Genomic DNA, 23131 nt, shown 5'->3' on the forward strand with positions numbered 1-23131 from the left:
GCACGAACACACACACACACACACACACACACACACACACACACACACACACTTTCTTCCCTCAATTTGTGTTTGGCATGAAAGGATCAGACCTCAGCACTCCCTGTGTAAGGTGCTGGTGAGCTGTCCGAGCCCCAGTGCCAATGCTCACCTGTCACCACACGGGGGCCCAGTGGTTGGCATCTGTATCTCATCAGCTGCCTGTGTCTAAGACAGCCAGTTCTACAGCATTGTCCTGTACCTAGGGTCTGAGACAGCTGTGTAAAGTTCATAACAAGAGGGGAAATGGTGCCGAGTTGTCTCAGCACCCGTGTTTCCATGTTCACTTACAGGTCTGGGAATCGTGGCAGATTAGGATGCATGTGAGTGGGCTAATGATGGTTATGACCGTAGCCGGGAGGTGGTGCACAGACTGGAACAGTACACTCTGCTCTAATAAAAGCCTGGTCAATGCCAAGTGTAGTGGCAGAAAAGGATTACTCTCCTATAAACACATCCCCAGATCACATCAGTTATTTTTTTTCCTAACTTGATTTTGGTGCTGAATCATAAGTAATTCATGCTTTGATGACCTTTTCTTTCCTACCCCATCCCAGCATAGCCTGTTTCCCTTCAATCTAGTTGTTTTGTACATGTATTGTTATGTGTCTTTGTTTATTCTTCCTACTTCCCTCCCCCCAAATTGCCTATTGGTCTACTTTGGTTTTTTAAAAAAAACCTGCCTAATTTATTGAAGCCATATGGAACTTACGAGCATTTTAATATACTGGTAACATGGTTCAACTTTTTGTTTATAAAATGCACAAACATTTTAAAATGTTCAGTTCAGTGCCAGTTAGTACCTTCCATTAGGAAGGTTGTGTAATCATCCAGTTTAATGAATCTTATCTTCATCAGCCCCAAGGAAAACCTATATCCATTAAGCAATGGCGCCTTCTGAATGAGATTCTAAACCATTGCTTCCTTGATTGGTTGTTTGGATTATCACTTGGTACAGAATCCGGAGATGTTTCCTTGTATAAGGAAGTCTATTGCTTCCTGCCTGCCTGTAGGCCTTCCATGCACTCCCTGAGCATTCTCTCTACCCTGTTTGCCATTTTCTTGTAATGCCGGTCCTTCACTCCGCTCTCTGGGAGGCTCAATCAGCTCTCCTCTTGTTTGTCACTGGAACCAGGGGAGGGGAGGGCTTGTCACAGCTACTGGAGACCCTGGAGGCTCTGCATGGCCACCCTTCTGTCCTGAGAGCCCACCTAAATGGCCCTGTGACCTCTCCTCCGACCCCTCCCCGCCCTGGGAGGCTCCTGTTTGGGGTGGGGAGAGGCTCTGAAGGTGATCTGAAAGCCAGCCCTGGTGTCCGTTCCCTTCCTCCGCGGCCGCAGGCGAGCCCAGGCACGGCTCTGCCCGCCTGTTGCTCCCTGAACCTCCGGCCAGCCTCTCCAGCACATCCCCGCGAATCGATCCTCAGTTGGGGACCAGAGGCCCAGAAACGCCGGAGGGGAAGGGGGAGGCGAAGGGCGTTGGGGCTTCTACTTTTTTTTTTCCTGGGGTGAGCTCGCGTCCCTATCCCGTTGGCCTCCCCTACCAGCCGGGAGCTGGGCCGGGCTCCCTGCGGTCCGACCTGCCCCCGGCCCGCGTCCTCGGGAACCCGGGAGGGCAGCCACGTTTCCACGCCGCGCCAACGGCGTCGGGACCACCCGCAGCCCCTCCCTCGCCCCTCCCCGGCCCGTCCAGGGGCTCAACTCCCCCCCTCCCCAGCCCAGTCTTCCTGCCCTCCCCTCCCCGTCCCCCTCCATCTCGGGCTCACCTCTCCCCGTTACCCCCCTCGCACCTATCCCGCCCCCCTCCCCACCGGCAGCCCCTCCCTCGCCCCTCCCCGGCCCGTCCAGGGGCTCAACTCCCCCCTCCCCAGCCCAGTCTTCCTGCCCCCCCCCCCGTCCCCCTCCATCTCGGACTCTCCCCGTTACCCCCTCGCACCTATCCCGTCCCCCCTCCCCACACCCCCGTCCCCACCCGCGCTTTTCGGGGGGGCTCCCTCCCCATCCTCCCCCCATCCCGGTCCCCCCACCCCGCCTCGCCCCGCCCCTACCTCTGCCCAGCGCCGCTGCGGGCGGTGACAGCCGGGGGAGGGCGGGGGCGCGGAGGGCGGGATTGAGGGGCGGTGCGGGGCGGTGCGGAGCGGGGTCGGCGCGCAGCCCGAGTCGCGGGAGCGTCGCGGGCCGGGCATGGGCTGAGACGCGGCCGCCCGCGGGGATGCCCGGCGCCGCGCGGCCGAGCCCGGGATGCGGCTGCTGGGGACCCGGCGCCGCCGCCGGCGAGGGGAGGCCGGGCCTCGGCGGGGTCTGAGCCGCCGGCTAGCGCGCCCCGCACCCAGGGGCGTCCCGGTCCCCGGGGCCCCGCCATTGCCCCCCCTTTCCTCCGGGGACCCCGGCGGGGGGCTTGTCCCCGAAGTCCTCGCTCGCGCCCCTCGGGGGGCTATGCCCGAGCTTGGGGGCGCTGTGACGCCCGGCCGCCCACCCCAGCCCCAGCCCCAGCCCGGGCGGCGCGCTCGCTGAAGCCGCGGAGGGGCGATGGGCGGGACGCAGGTCAAATGGTGAGCTCGGGGCGCGCGGGGGGCTCGGGGCGCGCGGGGGCCGGGGGGCCGGGGCGGGGGGGGGGCGCGGCACGCCGGGGAGAACGGGCTGCGGCCGGCCCCGCATCCGCGCTGGAAAATGCGGGGTTTTCGGAGCCAGCTGTAGGGGAAGGAGAGGCCCCCTCGCCCTGCCTCGGCACCGGATGGGATTTGCGGGGTGGGGTGGGGTGTCGCTTGCTTGGTAAATTGGGGTCGGAGAGCCATTAGATCTGTGGGAATTCAGCAGCGTCACCCCGGCCTGGGACCTCGGACAGGGTTAGGGTGTCGAAGTGGGCGACTGTTTGTGGACGAAATGGGACTCCTAAGCTCATCCGCGGGAGCCCGCGCCCTAAGATTAACTCGCGTGGAGATGCGCTTCTCCGGCCTGGGGCAGAGGACGCCACGTCCGGCCAGCAGGTACCCGGGGCTGTACCCCAGGGCTCTCCTCCCTGGAGCCCTCGGGCAGGCCACGTCTACTTCCCTGGCCTTACCTCTCTCTCTCTCTGTCTCTCTGTCTGTCTGTCTCTCTCTCTGGCCTCACCCGGGCAGCCTCCATTCAAGAAAGGAAAATGTTGTTTTCCTCTGGCGGCTCTGCCACTCCCCCATCGGGGCTGGGTACCCTGACTCCCGCCCCTTTCTGCCCTTGTATGGGAGACAGCCCTCCTCGGAGGAAGGAGGTGGAGCCGAGCATGCGTCCGTGCTTTTAGGAAAGCAGTTTTCCAGCACCCTAGATTGGCACACACACATTCCCCCCCCCCCCTCCGCCCCCCTTTGTCTGGCACCTACCTCCAGCGGTCCAGTCGAGTGCCGGCAGTGGAACCTGTAGTTCTCAGCACCTTGTCAGTTGAGAACGGCGTGTCTTCTTCTGCAAAGAGGAACAGCTGGTGTAGGCTTCTTCCTGCACCTGGATCCCATTTCAAACGTAAATGCTGAGCCTGAACAGTCACACATCTGTCTATTCTCTTTAAAAGGGCATGGGACCTTTAGCCCAGAGTTCTTCCAGCAGAGTTGGCTTGCAAGTCAGATTTCCTAAGCAGCGAGCGTTGGATGAAAAAGAGTTCTCATTTCAGAATACCATTTCCTAGTGACCCTCACCTCTTTGCCTACTTGAGTTGTAGATCGATCTAGACATGATAAAGCAACTTTAGTTCAAAATAGCCCAAACTTGACATTTTTCCCCCCTGTAGTTTCAAGAGGGATGAGAAGGTAATATGGATTGAGATCATTCCTAACAGAGCTCTTCCACTGTGGACTTTGAGCAGAAGGAGACACTAGTCCTCCGGTTTTGAAATCTCTGGCTCTTGTTTTTCACTTGTTTCTAGAAGATGAAACTTTCCTGCTCCTGGTTTTGAGGACTAGCCTGGGAGACTTTAGGGGCACATTAAGTGGGTCAGTGACTCCTAGACACTTTGTTGTCTGGGTGATGGATTTGGAAAGAATTCCTAAGAGGGGGCTGAGCCTGCAGCCCTGCAGCCCCTGAGATTGTTTGAGTGCCCATGTTCTCAAGGTGCAGTGCAAAGAGAAACAGCTCTTCAGATTCCCTTTCCCCAATAGCTGAAGCACTAGTCCCACGCTCCTATCTTGTCTTGTCCATTTGCTGCTGTTCTGGGGATGTAAAGCCTGCTCCCCTGAAGATCTGGTCTGTTCCTCCCAAGGCTGACAGTTACAATAGAACTTAAGACTTTTTCACAGCTTTCTGAGGGAAATTTGAAACCACTTTGTCAGAAATATAAATACTTCTTTGGTGAGAGTAAATCAAGAAAACTTTTTTTAAACCACTCCGACATGTATTTCTCCTTTTGACTTACTACCCTTCTTACCATGTTCCAACTTAATTGTGGATAAGTCACTCCAAATCTTGCAATAGTGTATACTCTCCTGCAATTACTACCCCCAAATACCTTCTATGCAGTCCACTCCTGTGGGGTCAGTCTACATCTGATCTATGATTGCTCTACTGGTGGTGTTTGCGAGATCACCGTTTTGGAAATGCCATTTCCTTCCAGCTACTAAGATATATACTGCACGGTGGTGGTAGAGGTAAAAAACAGCTAGCTCTCATGGCTCATGCCTTGTAATCCTAGCTACTCAGGAGGCTGAGATCTGAGGATCAGGACTGGAAGCCAACCCTTGAGACTCATCTCCAATAAACTACCAAAAAACCTGAAGTGGAGCTGTGGCTCAAGGACATTGCCCAGGCAGGCCCTGAGGTCAAGCTCCAGGACCAGCACCAAAAAAAATCCCAAAACTGAACCCCCCCCCAAACAAAAAACTACCACCACCACCACCAACCAAAGTCCAAACAAAACTGAAAAGTTAAAAAAAAAAGTCAGATTGCCTGTCCTGATAATTTGTCAGTTAGTTATGCTTAACAGCAGCCTCGTTGTAGAATAGACTATGTAGGACTAGGTTGTTCATTCAATCAATGTACATTTCATTCATTCAACAAAGTTGTCTTCAACGAATATTCGTTTTTACTATGGGGTAGGTATGTTAGGCATTCAGAGTAAGAAAAATAAGAAAGTCTCTGGGATAAATTTTGAAGTTTGGCTTCTAGACAACTGTTCATAATCATTGTTGCTCTTTTTTTTTTTTCTTTGACCACAGCCTGACTTCACCCAGTCCAATTCACAGTGCGAAGAGTGAATCCATTATAACCCAGGCGGAGGAGAAGGCAGAGTTTGTGATCATTCCCTCTGAAGGAATAGAGAACAGAACAGGTACTGTCTGTCTGCTGCCTGGGCTGGCTTAAGGAAAGGCCTCAGCTTTTGGAAAGTTGGGAGGTCTTGACAACCTACCTGCCTGTCTAAGCTTCCTGGTTTTGTGACCAAGCCAGATACTGGTGGTTTACAACTATAATCTTAGTTATTCAGGGGCTGAGATTGGAAAATCTCAGTTTGACCAGTCTAGGCTGACAAGTCAGTGAAACTCTTTATTTACAATTAACTAGCAGAAAGCCAGAACTAAAGATATGGGTCAAATGGTAGAGTGCCACCTGAAATGAAAAAATCTGAGCAAGAATGTGAGGCCCTGAGTTCAAGCCCCAGTACTGGCCACAGACAAACACCAAAATGACTCTTCTATCCATGTAGACAAGGATTTTGTGTAGCTTGCTGCTTGTGAATTAGGAAATGATATTGGGACAGATGTCTCAATGCCTTAGTTGAGTAAACAATTTTTTATTATTCTGATCTTACAATAATAATTTTGGCATTTTCCTACTTTAAATTGGGCTGGGAATATGTAGTATGAACCAAGATGCTGTAAGAATGTTCAGCAGAGCACAGGTCTACGTGGGGCTAGGGATGAGGGACACAGAAAGGACTACAAAGAGGTTCTTTTGTTTAGACTTTTTGGTCTGTCTCACTTGTTTTACTTTTTCTCTTCTTTAAACATGAACTATGAAAGAAGCAAAGCACAAGAGTTAGACTGAGGGGCTGGGAAGCTGGCTCAGTGGTAGAGCACTTGCCTTGCATGCATGAGGCCCTGGGTTTGATTCCTCAGCACCACATAAGCAAAAAGAAAAAAGCCGGAAGTGGTGCTGTGGCTCAAGTGGTAGAGCGCTAGCCTTGAGCTGAAGAGCTGAGGGACAGCGCCCAGGCCCAGAGTTCAGGCCCCACGACCGGACCCAAAAAAAAAGAGTTAGACTGAATTTCATTCACCCATAAAGATTGTCATGAAACCAAAGCCCTAGGAAGAAAAACTAGAATTCAGTTCTTCTAAAACTCTGCTTTGACTCAGCCCTGGCATTAGTACCAAAGAAACTCCTAGAGCCTTGGGGGGACGTGGAGGGAAGGAGAATATTTATTGAGTACTTTTTCTGGGGTAGGTACCACCAAGCCCAACACATAAGTTACTTTTTTGAATCTTTACTACAACCTAGAGGAATTACTACATTCCTCTTTCTTTTCTTTTCTGTTCTTTTTCTTTTCTTTTTTTTTTTTGGGTCCAGTCGTGGGGCCTGAACTCTGGGCCTGGGCGCTGTCCCTCAGCTCTTCAGCTCAAGGCTAGTGCTCTACCACTTGAGCCACAGCGCCACTTCCGGCTTTTTTCTTTTTGCTTATGTGGTACTGAGGAATCGAACCCAGGGCCTCATGCATGCAAGGCAAGCACTCTACCACTGAGCCACCTTCCCAGCCCTACATTCCTCTTAAGAGTAAAAATAACTTCTGTATTCCATAATGAGTTTTAAATGACTATGCATATAATTAGGATAAAATGGATGAGGACACCAGAGTGAGCCAAGAGGTCTTAAAAGTAGGGAAATAAGACTGGGTGTCAGTGGCTTATACCTATATTCCTAGCTACTCAGGAAGCTGAGATCTGAGGATCTCGGCTCAAAGCCAGCCTGGGCAGGAAAGTCTAAGAAACTCCAATTAGCCGCAAAAACATTGGAAGTGGAGCTGGGGCTCAAGTGGTTGAGCACTAGCTTTGAGCACAAAAGCTCAAGGACAGCTCCCAGTCCCAGAGTTCAAGCTCCCTGACTGGCAGAAACAAAAACAAACTAAAGTAGTGAAATAAAACAAAACCCACTAACAGTACTAAATATTTTACTATTACTAGTATAACAGTTTAGTATTAACGGTACTAAATAGCTTTACTAGTTAGGTTCCAGTATGGCTCACAGTTATGTCGAAGAGGCTCCAGTTATATGCAAAGAAGTCAAAGAAATATTGAAGAATGGTCTTGAATTGAATGCTCCAAATCAACAGGAATTTTATTTTACTTTATTTTATTTTGTTACATCTGACAGCCCCTCTCTTTGCTCCTGGTAACATTAGTCTCTGGGAGTTCTAGGCAATTAAGCGTAGAACCTCTTCACAAGGGTCCTGAGGTAACTGTCCCTCAGCCTGAGTGATGCCTTCTGGACTGGGTGTTAACAGCCAGTTCTTCATGCTTTGCAACCCCACCTGGTGGTGAGTTTGGTTCGTTTGTGCAGAAAGGTTCAGAAGGCAGGTGACCTGAACCTGTAAAGTACTCTGAATGCTTTGGGCCGGCAAATCAGTTTTCTCCAACATGGACTACCCTCCCTCCTTTCATTTTGTAGAGGAGACGGGCTCTCCCTTATGCCGAGACTGGCAGCCAGGGAGCCCTGCTGCCTATCTGGAAACCTCATGGGAAGAACAGCTGTTGGAACAACAAGAGCATTTGGAGAAAGAAATGGAGGAAGCAAAGAAAATGATATCAGGACTACAGGTAGCTCTTTCGCTTGCCATTTGTCCTGGGTGTACCAGCTGATTATTGTTTTTGCCGCTCATGCCAGCTGGAAAAGACCAGATTTTAGTTGTTTATGAAGTCAGAGTTGAAGGAGGGGGATGGGCAGTTTATATTTCTAGAGGAGAAAAAAATTCCTTCTGTGTGAGGGCTTTAAATGGACTTGTGGACTGTTTGCCCTAGTGCGGCTGTTAGGATTTCTGCAAGCTGCGGAGCCATTATGGACCCCTCACCAGCCCTTATTCTAACTCTGCCGCACAGGTGGGTTTCTCTTTTATGCGACTACAGACCTGCAATTGCAGCTTTCAGCAAAGAATGGCACAGTGCATGCCCAGGAATTTTCTTCCGGGCATTCTGCGGTAGGAAAGGTGGAGGAGCCAGCCATGCTGCCAGGCTTCCACTCGAGTGTAGCCACAGGTTTTGGCTCACTCCTGGGCCTTGGTAAGTGGATGCCAGGGTATGAGGATCAGGTAGAAGAGGCTCTCCTGAGCAACAAAGCCCTTCAGTGTTTCCTATACCTGCAGTGTCAGCTCAGCAAATGTCCCCCAGAGACTGGCTGACCCACTTGACATACTGTCCACCCCTAATGCCCCCGGCAATCCTGGGCCTTTGTGCCACCGTCTGCATTTGGTGGGAGTTCTTGTCGTGTGCTGATGACCCTGGAATTGCCCAGGCGTATTCCTTTCTGTTTGTGCTGGGAACTGCACTGCTTTCTGAATTGTGAAATATTTATGGACACGTAAACAAAGCCCACATTATGTGTGTGGCTCTGGCAGCCGGCAGGCAATGGAGGGCGTGCTCCTAGCCAGCTAGCCACAGGGTGGGGACACAAAGAATTTCCAAAGGAAAAGGGGAGGGAGGAAAGATTGGTAGTAAAACAATTTGCATAATGTATGCCCAGGAACCAAGAGAGATTGGAGGAGTATATGCACTGCCTAACTAGTCCCAATGAAATTTGTTGGTTTCTGCAACATTTGCTCCATATTTTTAAGATCTCTGGCTTGAGAGGCCTTGTGGATCATTTAAATGCCCTTCCTGCATAAGGAATACTTGAACAGATTTGTTGTTGTTCTTCTGTGCTTTATTGGGAAGTATTCCATGGAGAACATCTGGATTATACCCAAGTTTTCCTTGGGATAATTTGCATGATATAAACATGGATATCAGTCTGGCTTTAAGTTTGGTTTAAATTTCTCAGTCTGGGAGAAATTCTATAGCCAATTGCTTCTTGGCCTTTTGGCTGAGACCAAATGTAGAAGTTCCTTTGGCGATGAAAAAGATAAAGAAGAAAATTGACTGGGATGAAGTCAGCCTCTCAATATTCCCTGCAAACAGGCATTTTAATTCACAGCCACATGATCACAATGAGGATTCAGTTCCATTGTAGAAAACAAAAGGACTCACAGCATCCCTGGGCTTCTTAACTCTTTCTGCGATGAACAAATTGCATGCTAAGCCACATCCAGGCTTTCTGACCTATTAATATGCCTTAGTTAGAGCCTAACAATTTGCTACACTGTTGTGGTAATGGTGCTCTCCCTTAGCTCTCTGTAAACCTGTAGCTTCTTATGCATAATCTAACCCTCTTGCCTGGACTCCTAGGATAACCAAATTCATTTGACTTACTAAAATTTTCTTATTCATGTCTAGCACATCAACCACTGCTAGGATTTGAAAACATTATCAACAGTGATGAATTTGTTTCACCTCTGGTTATATCCTATTTATAATTCAATTGAGACAGAAATGTGGTGTAAAATAGGCATGCATTTTCAGTCCTTCACAGAGCTGATTTATCTCATAATACTTATCTACAGGGGTAACACAGAAGTTTATGATTGTCTTTAGGAATAGAATAGCCTGTGTGAGGTATTGGAAGAGGCCGTGTACACAGGTGCATAAAGCTGGAGCTTCCTTAGCTTTGGGGCAAATCTACCTGGTTCCTGCTTGCTAGTATTCTAATGAAAACAGCCTGGCTTTGGGATGAATGACATCCCTGCACTGGTGTTTTCCTCCTCCTTCCGTACAGATTGTCTTAGAGAATAAAAGCACACCATTTCTCAAACAAGCAAACAAAAATGGAACACTCCCAAGGCAATGCTTTCAATGGATTTCAAGCAATTCATTGCAATATCTTTTTTAAAGCCAAGATATTTCTCAGCTGCTTTTAGATCCCTTCCCAGATGGTAAAATTGAGTTTGAGCCGCTCCAGTTTAAAATGGGTTCTGTCATTTCTGAAAGGAAGGTCTGTTTTTGTGTTTTCTCTGGTGCCAAGGAGTTTAGAACAGAGGGATCGTGTATGTACTAGGAGATGAAAAAGCCCTAGAGGGCTGTAAATGTGCTTTAGTGGTAGAATACTTGCCTAGCATGCATGAAGCCCTGGGGATTGATTCCTCAGTACTACAACAGAAAAATCTGCAAATGGTGCTGTGGCTCTAGTGGTAGAGTGCTAGCCTTGAGCAAAAGAAGCTCAGGGACACTGCCCAGGCCCTGAGTTCAAGTTCCAGGACTTGCAAAAAAAAAAAGACCTAGAGCATGGGTCTAACCCAGGAACTGGATCTCAAAGGTGCCATTGGAAGTAGCCAGGGTAAAAAATAACCAAGGCTTCTAGAAAGCCATGTTTGGGGTAGATTTGCCAAGTACAGCTCTGGACTGAGTCATCTGGTGGGGAGTTCATTTTCTTTCTGTCTTTGTGGTTATTCAGGCCTTACTGCTCAATGGATCCTTACCCGAAGATGAACAGGAGAGGCCATTGGCGCTTTGTGAGCCAGGAGTCAATCCAGAGGAGCAGCTGGTGAGCTCTTATCTTTTGTGACTGGACACTGAATCTGGCTTATGCATTTGAACTTTCCATTCGTTTCCCCTGTATTCTCACTGGCCTTTAATGATCTGGCTCTTAGTTCCCTTTCCAACTTTATCACTTGCTTTTTCTTCGTTACCCCATCTCTGCTCCCAACACATATGTCCTTGTTCTGACTTTTATCTATGTTGCTTTACTTGCTTCACCTTGTGCATACGCTTCCAGCAGAGGACAGGAACCTCTTTTCTGTTCTTTATGGCACCAGAACACAGCTGACATCTAGTTTGTGCACAATAAATTCTTGTTGTTTAAGTGCATAACCATCTCTTTTTGTGTTGTATCCAGATTATAATCCAGAGCCGTTTGGATCAGAGTATGGAGGAGAATCAGGATCTAAAGGTATGTCAAGACATATACATCTTGGGACTGTGGGACTCTTATACATCATGTTCAGGGTAGTTCTGGGTGGGGGGAAGGGTGCACAACCATGATTGTCTGTATCTGCATCTATCATTGTCTGTGTCTGTCTTTCATTGGGAGAGAGAGAAAGAGAAAGAGAGAGAGACACCCAAAAGATGTCATAAAGTTAAACCTTTTCATTCTTAAAAACCTCAGGGTAATAGATACCTATGCCATTATTAGTTGTGCCTACATATATGTTTGAAAATTTTCTAGAGTTTTCTTTTTTTTTGCATTTCTTTTTTTTTATTGTGAAAATACCGTATAGAGGGGTTACAATTACATGGGCAAGGTAATGTGTGCATTTCTTATCAAGCATTGTTGGCTCCTTCTTTGTTTCCCCTTACCATCCCTCCCTGCCTACCCTGCACCAAAGTTGTAAAGTTTATTTTCGACATAACATCTTGTACATCTCATTGTTTCAATGGGTCCACCTGTATCCCTATTTAAACAATTGGTTTTTTCCCTTTCCCAACATCAAATACAGTGAAAACAGGGGTTATACCGTGGGGGAGGGGAGCTTTCTTTTTTTTTAATTAAAAAGAATGGATTGGGTATTGGTAAAGTGTTTTTATATGTAGTTCCAAGAATTCTTTTGGATTGGTGTTTTTTAATCTTTAGAAATTATTTGGCATCATTAGTACATGACTAAAGCCATTAACAGAGAAGTATGCATGTGTGCATATACATGAACGCAGACTTGAATTTTTAAAAAAAATCACTAATTTTTTTCCTTTTCTTTTTTTTCATGGGGCTTGAACTCTGGGTCTGGGTACTATCCCTCAGCTCTTCAGCTCAAGGCTAGAGCTCTACCACTTGAGCCACAGTGCCACTTCCAGTTTTCTGGTGGTTTATTGGAGATAAAGAGTTTCATATAGTTTCTTGCCTGAGCTGGCTTTGAACCACAATCCTCAGATCTCAGCCTCCTGAGTAGCTAGGATTATAGGTGGCATGAGCCACTGGTGCCTGGCTTAAATTTCACTAATTTATGTAATCAAATCCATGTAAAACCTTACAAATTTAGTATAATGTGTTACCCCGTAGAAATGGCAACACATTAAGTTAAACATTTTCTAGATAATATGGCTATTAATTTCTATGCATTGCTAATTCCATGTGGTAACCCGAGACACTTTTTTCCTAAAGTTCAAATTATGTAATGTACACATACGTGCATAGTTAGATACAAAGATCATAGAGCAGTATTAGCATCAATAGAGCAGCAGTTTTCCCAAGTTGTGCTGCCAGCCAAACACAATTATTGAGTTATCAAGCACACTGCACTTAAAGAAGAAAAGGCAAAAATTTAAACCTCAAAACACAACAAAGTCTGAATTTTGTAAAAGCCTGAGTTTTATTTTCCAGTTTAATGGAAGCTTTTTATGTTTTTTTCTTTCTCATTTTGGTGGTACTGGGTTTTGAACTCAGGGCCTTGTATCTGGCACTTGCTAAGATTAGAGCCCGTCTGTGTAGCCCAGGTTAAGAATCCCACTGGAAATACATTGGTCATAAATTGTTCATTCAATAAAGTAGGAAGAGAGCAGATCCTAGCGGAGGATCACAATACCTATGTACATATGAGGATCACAATACCTATGTACATATGAGGATCACAATACCTATGTACATATGACCATATAAAATGATGATAATCGAAATGAACTCCAAAAAGGGAAAAAAAGAGGAAAAGAGCAGAGCAATCACACACACACACACACACACACACACACACACACACACACACACACACACACACATATGTACAGTCTATGGAAATGGAAGGCTGAGCATGTAGTTTTCATTATTTGACCTTAATTGTTTTATTTTTTTGTGGTACTGGGGTTTGAACTCAGGGTCTTGAACTTGCTAGGTTGGCGCTCTACTATTTGGGTCACACCTCACCTCTGGTTCTGCTTTGCTAGTTATTTTTAGAGATGGAATCCAGCAAACTTTTCTGCCATGGCTGGCCTCAAACAGTGATCCTCTGGAACCCAACCTTCTGAGTGGATTAAAGTCATAAGTCACTAGTGCCTGGCTGAGTGAATGTGTTTTGATTTGGTCCACAATGAGCAATAATCTTTTGGAGAATCACTCCAACCCTTTGCTGAACATTAAAACTGCTATAATTGCTTAATGACATTGGGGACAGGCATATTCTAATATGATCATGTATTGCAGTGGGAGAAATTTAGATGATTGTGATTAGGTGTTCCTGTGTGTGAAGAGACGTTGGGGATGTTTGGGTTGTGTTCTTTCTCTGTGAGACTCTTCTTGACCTGGGAAGTTCAGTTGTACTGCAGAGAAGACTGGAATGGGTTCTGTTCTTCTTTCTGCGGGTCGGCCTCTGCTGCTGAGTGGCCCACATCTGCTTTCTGCTACAATAGAGGGTTCATCTGTGATGGAATGATAACTGGGTTTTGTGTTCTCGCCGACGGAATGAGGTAATGCCTGTGAAGCAACCCAGATGCCACCCTCTGATCTAACTATATTTGGTTTGCAGAAAGAACTGCTGAAATGTAAACAAGAAGCCAGAAATTTACAGGGGATAAAGGTAACAAAGGAAGCCATTTTGTTCTCTAAATAAAGTCTCTGTTGGGTGGTGGTTAACATCTGGGTACGAGGAGGGACAGTTGAGATTTGCTGGGGTTCCTGAGCAGGTTGGCTGCTTTGGGGGAAAGAAAGGGCTTTGTGGTGGGAAGTGAGACACATGGAAGAATCCGTCCTTGTTTTGCTGAGGCGAGTTTCTGGTAGCTGTGACTCATGGTACTCCTCAACTGTGTCTGTGTGTAAAGTACTCTGTCCGGGTACCTCACTTAGAAATAAAGGTCCTTAAAAAAAGAGAAAACATTCCACTTTACTTAGTCTTGGGATAGTTAATAACATTCAAGAGGTGTAAAGGCACCGAGAGGATAGCTGCAAAAGTTTACCTGCCATTCTGGCCTCCAGGTGTCTAGTTGCCTTTCCTGGAGGCAACTTCAGCAAAAGGGATGTGTGTAATTTCGCTGACATATTCACTTAGCAGTGTGTTCAGAGATCATCCTATTTCAGTAAACACTTTCCTACTTCTTTATAACTATAGAATGTTATAGTATGTGTATAGATTATATTTAATCAGTCTCCTATTGGTGAATTTTTAGGTTATTTCCATTTTTTATTTTGCTAATAGAAGCAATGATTTAGGTATATATTCAGTGCTGAATATATGTTAATGTTACCCAAGCAGTATTACATTGGCTAAATAGATTCTTCTTAGGTGCCTGCTATTTCTGTTTTTCCTGTATACCTGCCCATGGGCTAGCTTAGAGTATAACTCAACAGCATCTACTAAAGCGCATTCTGTAGCCTTAGTATATATGAAGCATTTCAAACAGCAAATGTGCTCCACGGTCAAGTAAGTTTGAGAAATGCCCTATGGGTTTGAAGAGTTACAGAGAATAACAGCATACTAAAGAATCTAAGAAGGTCTATTATGAAGAGGTTTTGCCTGACAGAATCTGCAATTATTAACCACAGAATCATCTTTTCTTCCACGTAAATCATTAACATCCCATGGAGCACACCTTGGAAATGTTCTAAACTACTGATGCCAGGGGCCTCGTAGACTGCCTTTGCAATGTTCTGTTTTGGCAGACCAGCACAATTAAAAATGGGCTTCTTCCTGGTTTTGGTGCTGTTATACATTGCAAATCCCTGTACTTGGAGGATAGGAGGATCGGCAACTTGGAGATCAGTTTGGGCTATGTAGTGAAACCTTGTCCAGAAAAAAAAGAAAATGAAAGAAATAGAGAGAGAGAAAGACACACAGAGAGAGAGAGAGAGAGAGTCTTTACACTCTCCAGAGAGAGTCTGCTCTGTTTCTTTGTGATCTTCAAAGAGAAAAAAGTTGAAGTCAGGATAAATATCCTGGACTACAGCGCCAGTCCATTAGTTCTATTCTAAGTCACCATGGGTGAAGGAGTGTGTTAGAGCTGACTCTTACAAGTGAGTATATCCAGACACTTGTCTGAAGCATGGTATGAGTAGTGAAGCTCTAAATTGAGGAAAAGATAGCCTAAAGCTGCTTAGATCCTATAAAATTGAGACGAGAACCATCAGTCCAAGAGCAGTTCTAAGCAGTGGAGGTATATTTCCCATCTTGAGTACACTAAGTCTTGGAAGCCAGTGGCAGCAGGACAGTAATAAGGCTCTGAAAGCCAGAGGGGTGGGGGCATGATTCCAGTCATTCTTTTTGAACAGGGACGGGGCCGTCCCCTAGGAAATGGGATGGGGAAGAGAGATAGGAGGAAAAGCAGCTAAAGCCAGATGGAGGTTTTCTGTTGTTGTTGTTGGTGGGGCTTGAACTTGGGGCCTGGCTGCTGTCCTTGAGCTCTTTTGCTCAAGGCTAGTACTTTACCACTTTGAGCCACAGCACCTCTTCCAGTTTTCTAGTGGTTAATTGGAGATAAGAGTTTCAGGGACTTTCCTGCCCAGGTTGGCTTTGAACTGTGATCCTCTAGATTCTAGCCTCTTGAGCAGCTAGGATTACAGGCATGAGTCACTAGTGCCTGGTGCGAGATGGAGTATTTATCCACCCAACACATAGATGAGAAAACCAAAGTGTGATGAGGGGAGCATACTGCCCAGAATTAGTGTCATGAAAGTATAACTTAAATCTATGTCTGTGTGATTCCAAAAGCCACTTTTTCTGTCTACGACCCCCTGCTATCAGTAATGTCTGTAGTGTAAGGATGAGTGGTAGACAGAGGAAAAACCAGATGCCACCCAGCTTGGGATTTGGCTTTAGATGCTAGTGTCCTGCAAGAGGACAGAAAAACCGTGGCTCAACAGTATGTGGCAAGATCCTTATAGTCCTTTTGTCTCCCGGTTTAGTAGAATTAATACTGCATATACAGTAATTGGTTCAAGAAGTATTAGTAATAGCTGAGTGATTGATAGAGACCACAACAGCTACTGTGCTCTTCTCCCCCAGGATGCCTTGCAGCAGAGATTGGCTCAGCAGGACACATCTGTTCTTCAGCTCAAACAAGAACTCCTGAGGGCAAATATGGACAGAGATGAGCTGCAGAACCAGAATGTGAGTTAAATGTGGGAACTCCATGAGCCCCATAAGCTGAGAGAACATGAAGACGCGCTCTCCCATCAGCCACCTCACTCACCTTGCTCTGGGCATGCCTGTCTTGAGTGTCTGTAGTGACTTTGATTTCCCATCAGACTAATCTCTGTTTCTATGTGAGAGCTACACCTTCTTCAGGTGTGCTTTGAGGACTAAAGACATGGAGAGCAGTTATACTTTAAAAAAAAACAACCAAGCCGGGCGCTGGTGGCTCACGCCTGTAATCCTAGCTACTCAGGAGGCTGAGATCTGAGGATCACGGTTCAAAGCCAGCCCGGGCAGGAGAGACCATGAGACTCCTATCTCCAATAAACCACCAGAAAACCGGAAGTGGCGCTGTAGCTCAAGTGGTAGAGCGCTCGCCTTGAGCTGAAGAGCTGAGGGACAGCGCCCAGGCCCAGAGTTCAAGCCCCACGACCGACAAAAAAAAAAAAAAAAACAACCAAAAACCAAAACCCATAGCCATGTCCCCTGTGTGATGTATACTGTAATTTCCAACATTAACTCTGGTTACCAGGTGACTGGTTTCCATAAGTGTTGGTATGTAATTCTTTCATACCACTGAGTTCTTCCTGATCCTTGCAGGTGGACCTCCAGAGGAAGCTAGACGAGAGGAACCGACTTTTAGGAGAATACAAAGTAAGAATGAATACTGGCTTGGAAATGGCTTCTACCTTTTATGAACAGCCCCATTTTGCTGTTGCTCAAAGATCGTTTACACATTCTACTCTGATCCAAACTTTCTGGAGGGAAGGCTTCTATGTCCTGTGATCCATAAGACGTGAAGAGTAGATAGCAGTTTGGAAAAAGAGCATACAAGTAAGGATCTAGAAACCTCAGTGACACACTTAGGTTTATGTCTAACTAGTATGGATGGCTCCTAGTGGCCCTCTTAGAAAGGGTAGTTTCCTTCCTTTTTTTTCTTTCTTTCTTTCTTTCTTTTCTTTCTTCCTCCTTCCTCTCTCCCTTCCTCCCTCCCTCCCTCCCTCCCTCCCTTCCTTCCTTCCTTCCTTCCTTCCTTCCTTCCTTCCTTCCTTCCTTCCTTCCTTCCTCTCTCTCTCTCTCTCTTTTCTTTGTCATGGGGCTTGAACTCAGGGCTTTCTTTTATCCCTGAGCTTTTCTGCTTAAGGCTAGTGCTCTACCACTTTGAGCCACAGCTCCACTTCCAGTTTTCTGGTGGTTAATTGGAGTCTCATGGACTTTCCTGCCCGAGCTTGGCTTCAAACTGCAGTCCTCAGATCTTAGGCTCCTGAGTAGCTAGCATTACAGGCATGAGCCACCAATGCCCATCCCTTTTTACCCTTTCAAGACTCTTTGCACTATATAAATGGAGTATGTGAAGTCTTCCTGGTATACTGCCCAGAAAGGCCTCCCCCGCTAAGGCTTTACTTTCCGTGGGTGGAAATTGCATGTCAGAGGATGAACTGTTCTGTGTCTCCATTTTGCCACATGTCTGTGTCTATTACAGAAAGAGCTAGGGCAGAAGGATCGCCTCCTTCAGCAGCACCAGGCCAAGTTGGAAGAAGCACTTCGGAAACTCTCGAATGCCAGTTACCAGCAGGTAAGAACACAGTCAGCCACTGACTTTCCTGCTCCTTTGATGAGGGAAAACAAAAACAAACAAACAAAAACCTTTTCTGATTTCATCTCTGTTTTTCAGGTGGATCTAGAACGGGAGCTAGAACACAAAGATGTCCTTCTGGCTCACTGTATGAAAAGAGAGCCAGATGAGGTACACTAGACCTTGGGTTTTCCTCCTCCTCACAGGGAGAGCTTCTGTTTCTTACCCAGAGCTGACACAAGGCCACAGGCCAACTTAGTGGGAGGTTTTTTGGTAAGAGGGTCAAGAGTTCAGGGTCTTAGATAAGAGAATTTTATTTCAAACTCCACTTTGCTGTATCTACATTGTGTGATCTTAAGTCACTTAGCTTCTGAGCCTTAGTAATGAGGCCAGCTGTTGGGTATTCCCCATGAATAGCTAAGCCGCAGAACTAACAGCATTGCAGTCAGGCTCGAGATATGTTAGTCATTCTTACTCTTTGGAATGACTAAGGCAGGGGCTGGGAAGTTGTTTCAGTGGTAGAGTGCTTGCTTTGCATACATGAGGCCCTGGGTTCGATTCCTCAGTATCACATAAGCAGAAAAAGCCAGAAGTGGTGCTGTGGCTCAAGTGGCAGAGTGCTAGCCTTGATCTAAAGAGCTGAGGGACAGTGCCCAGGCACAGAGTTCAGGCCCCACAACCAACAAAAATCTCATAAATGGAATGACTAAGGGAAGGGGAAGTGCTGGGACCTGCAAGTGGCTGTGGGAGAGGCAAGCCTGGCGGGGTGGGTGGGGGGGGGGGGGCCACAGGTCAAGGTTTCCATTCCATCCAATCCACATTCACAGTGCCTAAGTGTCTGGTGCAGCATTGACACAGCAGGAAAATGTATCTTCAATCAAGAAAGAGCAAAAGGAGGCTGGGAAGGTGGCTCAGTGGTAGAGTGCTCGCCTCGCATGCATGAGGCCCTGGGTTCGATTCCTCAGCACCACATAAGCAGAAAAAGCCACAAGTGGCATTGTGGCTCAAGTGGTAGAGCACTCGCCTTGAGCTGAAGAGCTGAGGGACAGCGCCCAGGCCCAGAGTTCAAGCCCTAGAACTGACAAAAAAAAAAAAAAAGCAAAAGGAAAAACATATCTTCACTCAAGAAGCTTTCAATAGAGGCATTCCATAAAGAAATAGTTAAATACTATGCCATGAAGTGTTGAACTAGAAGAAGAAAAATAAGAGGAGGAGGATGTCTTGGTTCAGAATTCTCCCTTTCACAAGCACCATTTTCTCTTGTTGCCCTAGGTGACCAGCTACAACAGCCACAACACTCAAAGCAATGGTTTTCTCCTTCCAGTGGCAGGGAAAGGAGCCTCCTCCATCGCCCACAGAGGGGTAGGTTCCTGGCATTTGCATGCAAGCCCGCTACTTCTAGCTGAAGCCAGAACAGTGTCTAGCACGGTACTGTAGCTATCACTAGTGGGCCAGGCTCTTTCATATTCTGGTCCTTTGCAAGCAATGGGTATGTAAAGAGGCGAGGCATTTCTATCCAAAATGAAGCATTCATAGGCAAACAGTGGACCTGTTTCTAAAGAAGAAAGTTGTCCTCCTTTATAAAATAAAGAGGATCTTACCTGGGAAGCCTTCCCCTTTAGTTCAGTGGTTGAAACATGGCTGATGGTACAGCACAGCTCTATGCCACCAGCACCGTAATCTTGCCCACAGACCAGTGACCTGCAGCTTGTCCGAGATGCTCTCTGGAGCCTGCGCAACAGCTTCAGTGGCCATGACCCTCAGCACCACACAATTGACAGCTTGGAGCAGGGCATCTCCAGCCTCATGGAACGCCTGCATGTCATGGAGATGCAGAAGAAACAAGAAAGAAAGGTAATGTCCTTGCTGTGTGACGTCTTGCTTCATTTTATGAATTTTAGTTCAGATGAAGGAAACGCTAAAAGATGTAAAACCCAGCTGAAGGTCACCATTCATTTTCTTCTTGGTGGAACTACCGTTCGTCACAGTATGATACTCCCGGGAAGGAATTCATGGGAACTTTTGATCTCAGCAGCTGTGTGGCTGCATAAACACTTGTGGCTCTTGACTCTGCAGAGTCTCTCTTTACTGTTTATTCCCCCCCACTTTACCCTGAATGAACTTGGCCTTGGATGAGAAGCTATATGGAAAATTCACTGGGAATGAAAAAGATTTGCATCAGTGTGTAAAACTATTTAACAAGTATGTTCAATTTATCTTATTAAATATATTCTGGAAGAAAAGTGATAGAAAAGTTTATATTTTGGGTTGGTGATTTATAAGTCTTAATTAAGTTCTTCCACTGATCTTAAGTTTTGTAATTTTTGTGTGGTCGCCCAGGTTCGTGTCAAATCACCCAGAACTCAAGCAGGTAATGAATACCGGGAGTCCTGGCCCCCTAATTCAAGTAAGTACTCATTATTATTCAGTAGGGACTCCTAGCAAATTAGACTAGAAATTTGGTACTTTTTTGTACTGCTAATACCTAAGGGGATAGAGTTTTTCTTCTATCACTTTAACAATTCTGGAGTTGTGTTCTGGGACAATGCGCACACATACCATCCTCACCATCATCATCAACCCAAAGGCCCCTTAAGTCACAGGCAGGATTTGCTGACTCGATGGGGCTAAGCTATCTGGAAAAAATGCAATTTAAACATTTATGCAGAACCAAGGAAATATAAAACAACATCTGTCCACACATACGTACACCCACATCATCTTACTCTTAAATAGCACACATGAAAAATTCCACTTTTTCTTACAGGCAAGAAGTTTAATTTCTTTGGGGATTTTCCTTGAAACTGGAGTGGTTAGGTCATTCAGTCTAAGGCCTGCAAAATAATTGCACCATCTAGTGGTCTGTTGGACTAAAATTGGAAATCTACTCTACCTGGCAATTTCTCTTTTAATTTATATCTCAGTTACTGGTTTAATGATCTTCACCCTTCCCTTCCTTCCTCCCTTCCTTCCTGCCTTCCTTCCTTTCTAGCTTTTTTTTTTTTTTATGGGGCTTGAACTCTGGGCCTGGGCACTGTCCCTCAGCTCTTTAGCTCAAGGCGAGCACTCTACCACTTGAGCTACAGCACCACTTCCGGTTTTCTAGTGGTTTATTGGAGATAGGAGTCTCACGGTCTCTCCTGCCCGGGCTGGCTTTGAACCGCGATCCTCAGATCTCAGCCTCCTGAGTAGCTAGGATTACAGGCGTGAGCCACCAGCGCTCGGCTTTTTTTTTTTTTTTTTTGTCCATCATGGGGCTTGATCTCTGGGCCTAGGAGCTGTCCCTCAGCTCTTCAGCTCAAGGTGCGCGCTCTACCACTTGAGCCATAGCGCCACTTACAGTTTTCTAGTGATTTATTGGAGATAAGAGTCTTATAGACTTTCATGCCCCAGGCTGGCTTTGAACCGAGATCCTCAGATTTCAGCCTCCTGAGTAGCTAGGATTACAGGGGTGAGCCACCGGCGCCTGGCCCTGATTTTCTGTGTTGCATATACAATTTTTAAAACCATATTTAAAAAGGGGAGGAGTGGGGAGATGGGAAGGGATGGGAAGGGAAAACAAAGGAGGAGACAACAATGCTTGATAAGAAATGTACTCATTACCTTGCCCATGTAATTATAACCCCTCTGTACAGTATTTTCACAATAAAAAAAGAAGAAAGAAAAAAAAAAGAACCTAGCCAGGTACAGTAGCTTCTGCCTATAATTCCAGCTAGTTGGGAGGCAGAGGACAGACTGGGCAACAAGTTAGCAAGATACCTATCTCAACAAATATACTAGGTACACATCTCTAATCCCAGATAGGAGGTGAGCTATGAAGACTGAACTCAGGGCTTTGTACTTGCCAGACACATCTTCTACCTGGTACCAAAAGAAAAAAACCAGCACAGTAATTTACTACTTCACACCTACTCGATGGTTCCAAAGAAACTGAAAACAAGAAGTTGTCAGTGCGGATAGAAAAAATGAAACCCTTATGTGTTGTTATGGGACTATAAAATGATGCAGTTGCTATGGAAACTGCCTGGCAGCTCCTCAAACATTGAAATACTGTACAAACCAGCAATTCCGCATCTAAGTAACATATCCCTATTGAAAACAGATTCTGGTAGGTGCAAAGAACATCCAGTTGTTCAGCTATAAAGAGGAACAGAGTTCTGCTGCATGTTAGAACATAGGTGAACTGTGAAAATGCTGTGTGAAGTGGAAGATGCCAGATACAAAGGTACACATAATATGAGATCCTGTTTATATGAAATTGATAGAGACACAAAGAAGAGTAGAGACACAAAGAAGAGTAGAGTTGCCAGGTGCCAGGATCATGAGGGACAAATAGGCAATGACTGTAATTGTAAAGATTTCCTTTGGGGATAATGACAATGTAGAACTAGACAGTGGTGATTATACACTTTAAAATTAATTAACTAAAGTTGGGCACTGGTGGCTCATGCCTCTAATCCTAGCTACTCAGGAGACTGAGATCTGAGGATTGTGGTTTGAAGCCAGCCCAGGCAGAAAAGTCTGTGAGACTCTTATCTCCAATAAATTACTCAGGAAAAGACAGAAGTTACACTGTGATTCTAGTGGTAGAGTGCTAACCTTGAGCAAAAGGAGCTCAGGGACAATGAATGCCCAGGCCCCAAGACCCTGAGTTCAAGCCCCAGAACTGGCACCACAAATTTTAAATTAACTACTATTTCCAAAGTACCTTTTTTTATGCTTTATTTATTTTATTTTATTTTATTTATTTTTTATTGTGAGAATACCATACAGAGGAGTTACAATTACATGGGCAAGATAATGAGTACATTTCTTATCAAGCATTATTGCCTCCTCTTTGTTTCCCCTTCCCATCCCTTCCCATACTCCCCCCACCTGATTCCCCCCCCCCCCCCCCCACCACCACCACCAAAGTTGTAAAGTTCGTTTTTGGACATAATGACTTGTACATCTCATTGTTGCAATGGATCCCAAAGTATCTTTTTAAGGAACAGAGTCAAATTAGGAACTTGACCACAACCCCAATTTTTAGTTCCTATGTTGCTCACAGTTCAGATAGGTTTTGTACTTTATGTAGACAGGAAGCAGAGGCCCCTTGGGTCTGAGTTTGTAAGATTGCTTCTGTGCTTTTGTACCCATTGCTTTTTCTTGCTTTCTTTCTTTTCTTTCTTTTTTTTTTGCCAGTCGTGGGGCCTGTACTCTAGGCCTGGGCACTGTCCCTCAGCTCTTCAGCTCAAGGCTAGTGCTCTACCACTTGAGCCACAGTGCCACTTCCGGCTTTTTTCTTTTTGCTTATGTGGTGCTGAGGAATTGAACCCAGGGCCTCAGGCATGCAAGGCAAGCACTCTACCACTGAGCCACCTTCCCAGCCCCCAT

At 46.1% G+C, this 23131-nt stretch overlaps 1 protein-coding gene across 4 annotated transcripts in view; it reads left to right on the plus strand.

Moving 5' to 3' along the window:
- Window positions 1-23131, plus strand: part of Dixdc1 (DIX domain containing 1) — a 59519-nt gene that overhangs the window by 30672 nt on the left and 5716 nt on the right. For 2 of the 4 annotated variants that reach the window (XM_042682956.1, XM_042682955.1), the window contains exons 6-17: window positions 5216-5328; window positions 7656-7804; window positions 10527-10616; window positions 10968-11021; window positions 13582-13632; window positions 16051-16155; window positions 16780-16833; window positions 17663-17755; window positions 17855-17926; window positions 19028-19117; window positions 19448-19609; window positions 20096-20162. In XM_042682956.1, the coding sequence (XP_042538890.1) occupies window positions 5216-5328; window positions 7656-7804; window positions 10527-10616; window positions 10968-11021; window positions 13582-13632; window positions 16051-16155; window positions 16780-16833; window positions 17663-17755; window positions 17855-17926; window positions 19028-19117; window positions 19448-19609; window positions 20096-20162 (1100 nt within the window). Of the gene's footprint in view, window positions 1-2529; window positions 2591-5215; window positions 5329-7655; window positions 7805-10526; window positions 10617-10967; window positions 11022-13581; window positions 13633-16050; window positions 16156-16779; window positions 16834-17662; window positions 17756-17854; window positions 17927-19027; window positions 19118-19447; window positions 19610-20095; window positions 20163-23131 lie in introns of those variants that run through there. The other 2 variants (XM_042682959.1, XM_042682957.1) reach the window with 2 other exon arrangements.

This window comes from Dipodomys spectabilis, unplaced genomic scaffold (genome assembly GCF_019054845.1).
Source record: "Dipodomys spectabilis isolate Male_0828 unplaced genomic scaffold, ASM1905484v1 ptg000076l, whole genome shotgun sequence".
In the NCBI taxonomy this organism is placed as follows: domain Eukaryota; kingdom Metazoa; phylum Chordata; class Mammalia; order Rodentia; family Heteromyidae; genus Dipodomys; species Dipodomys spectabilis.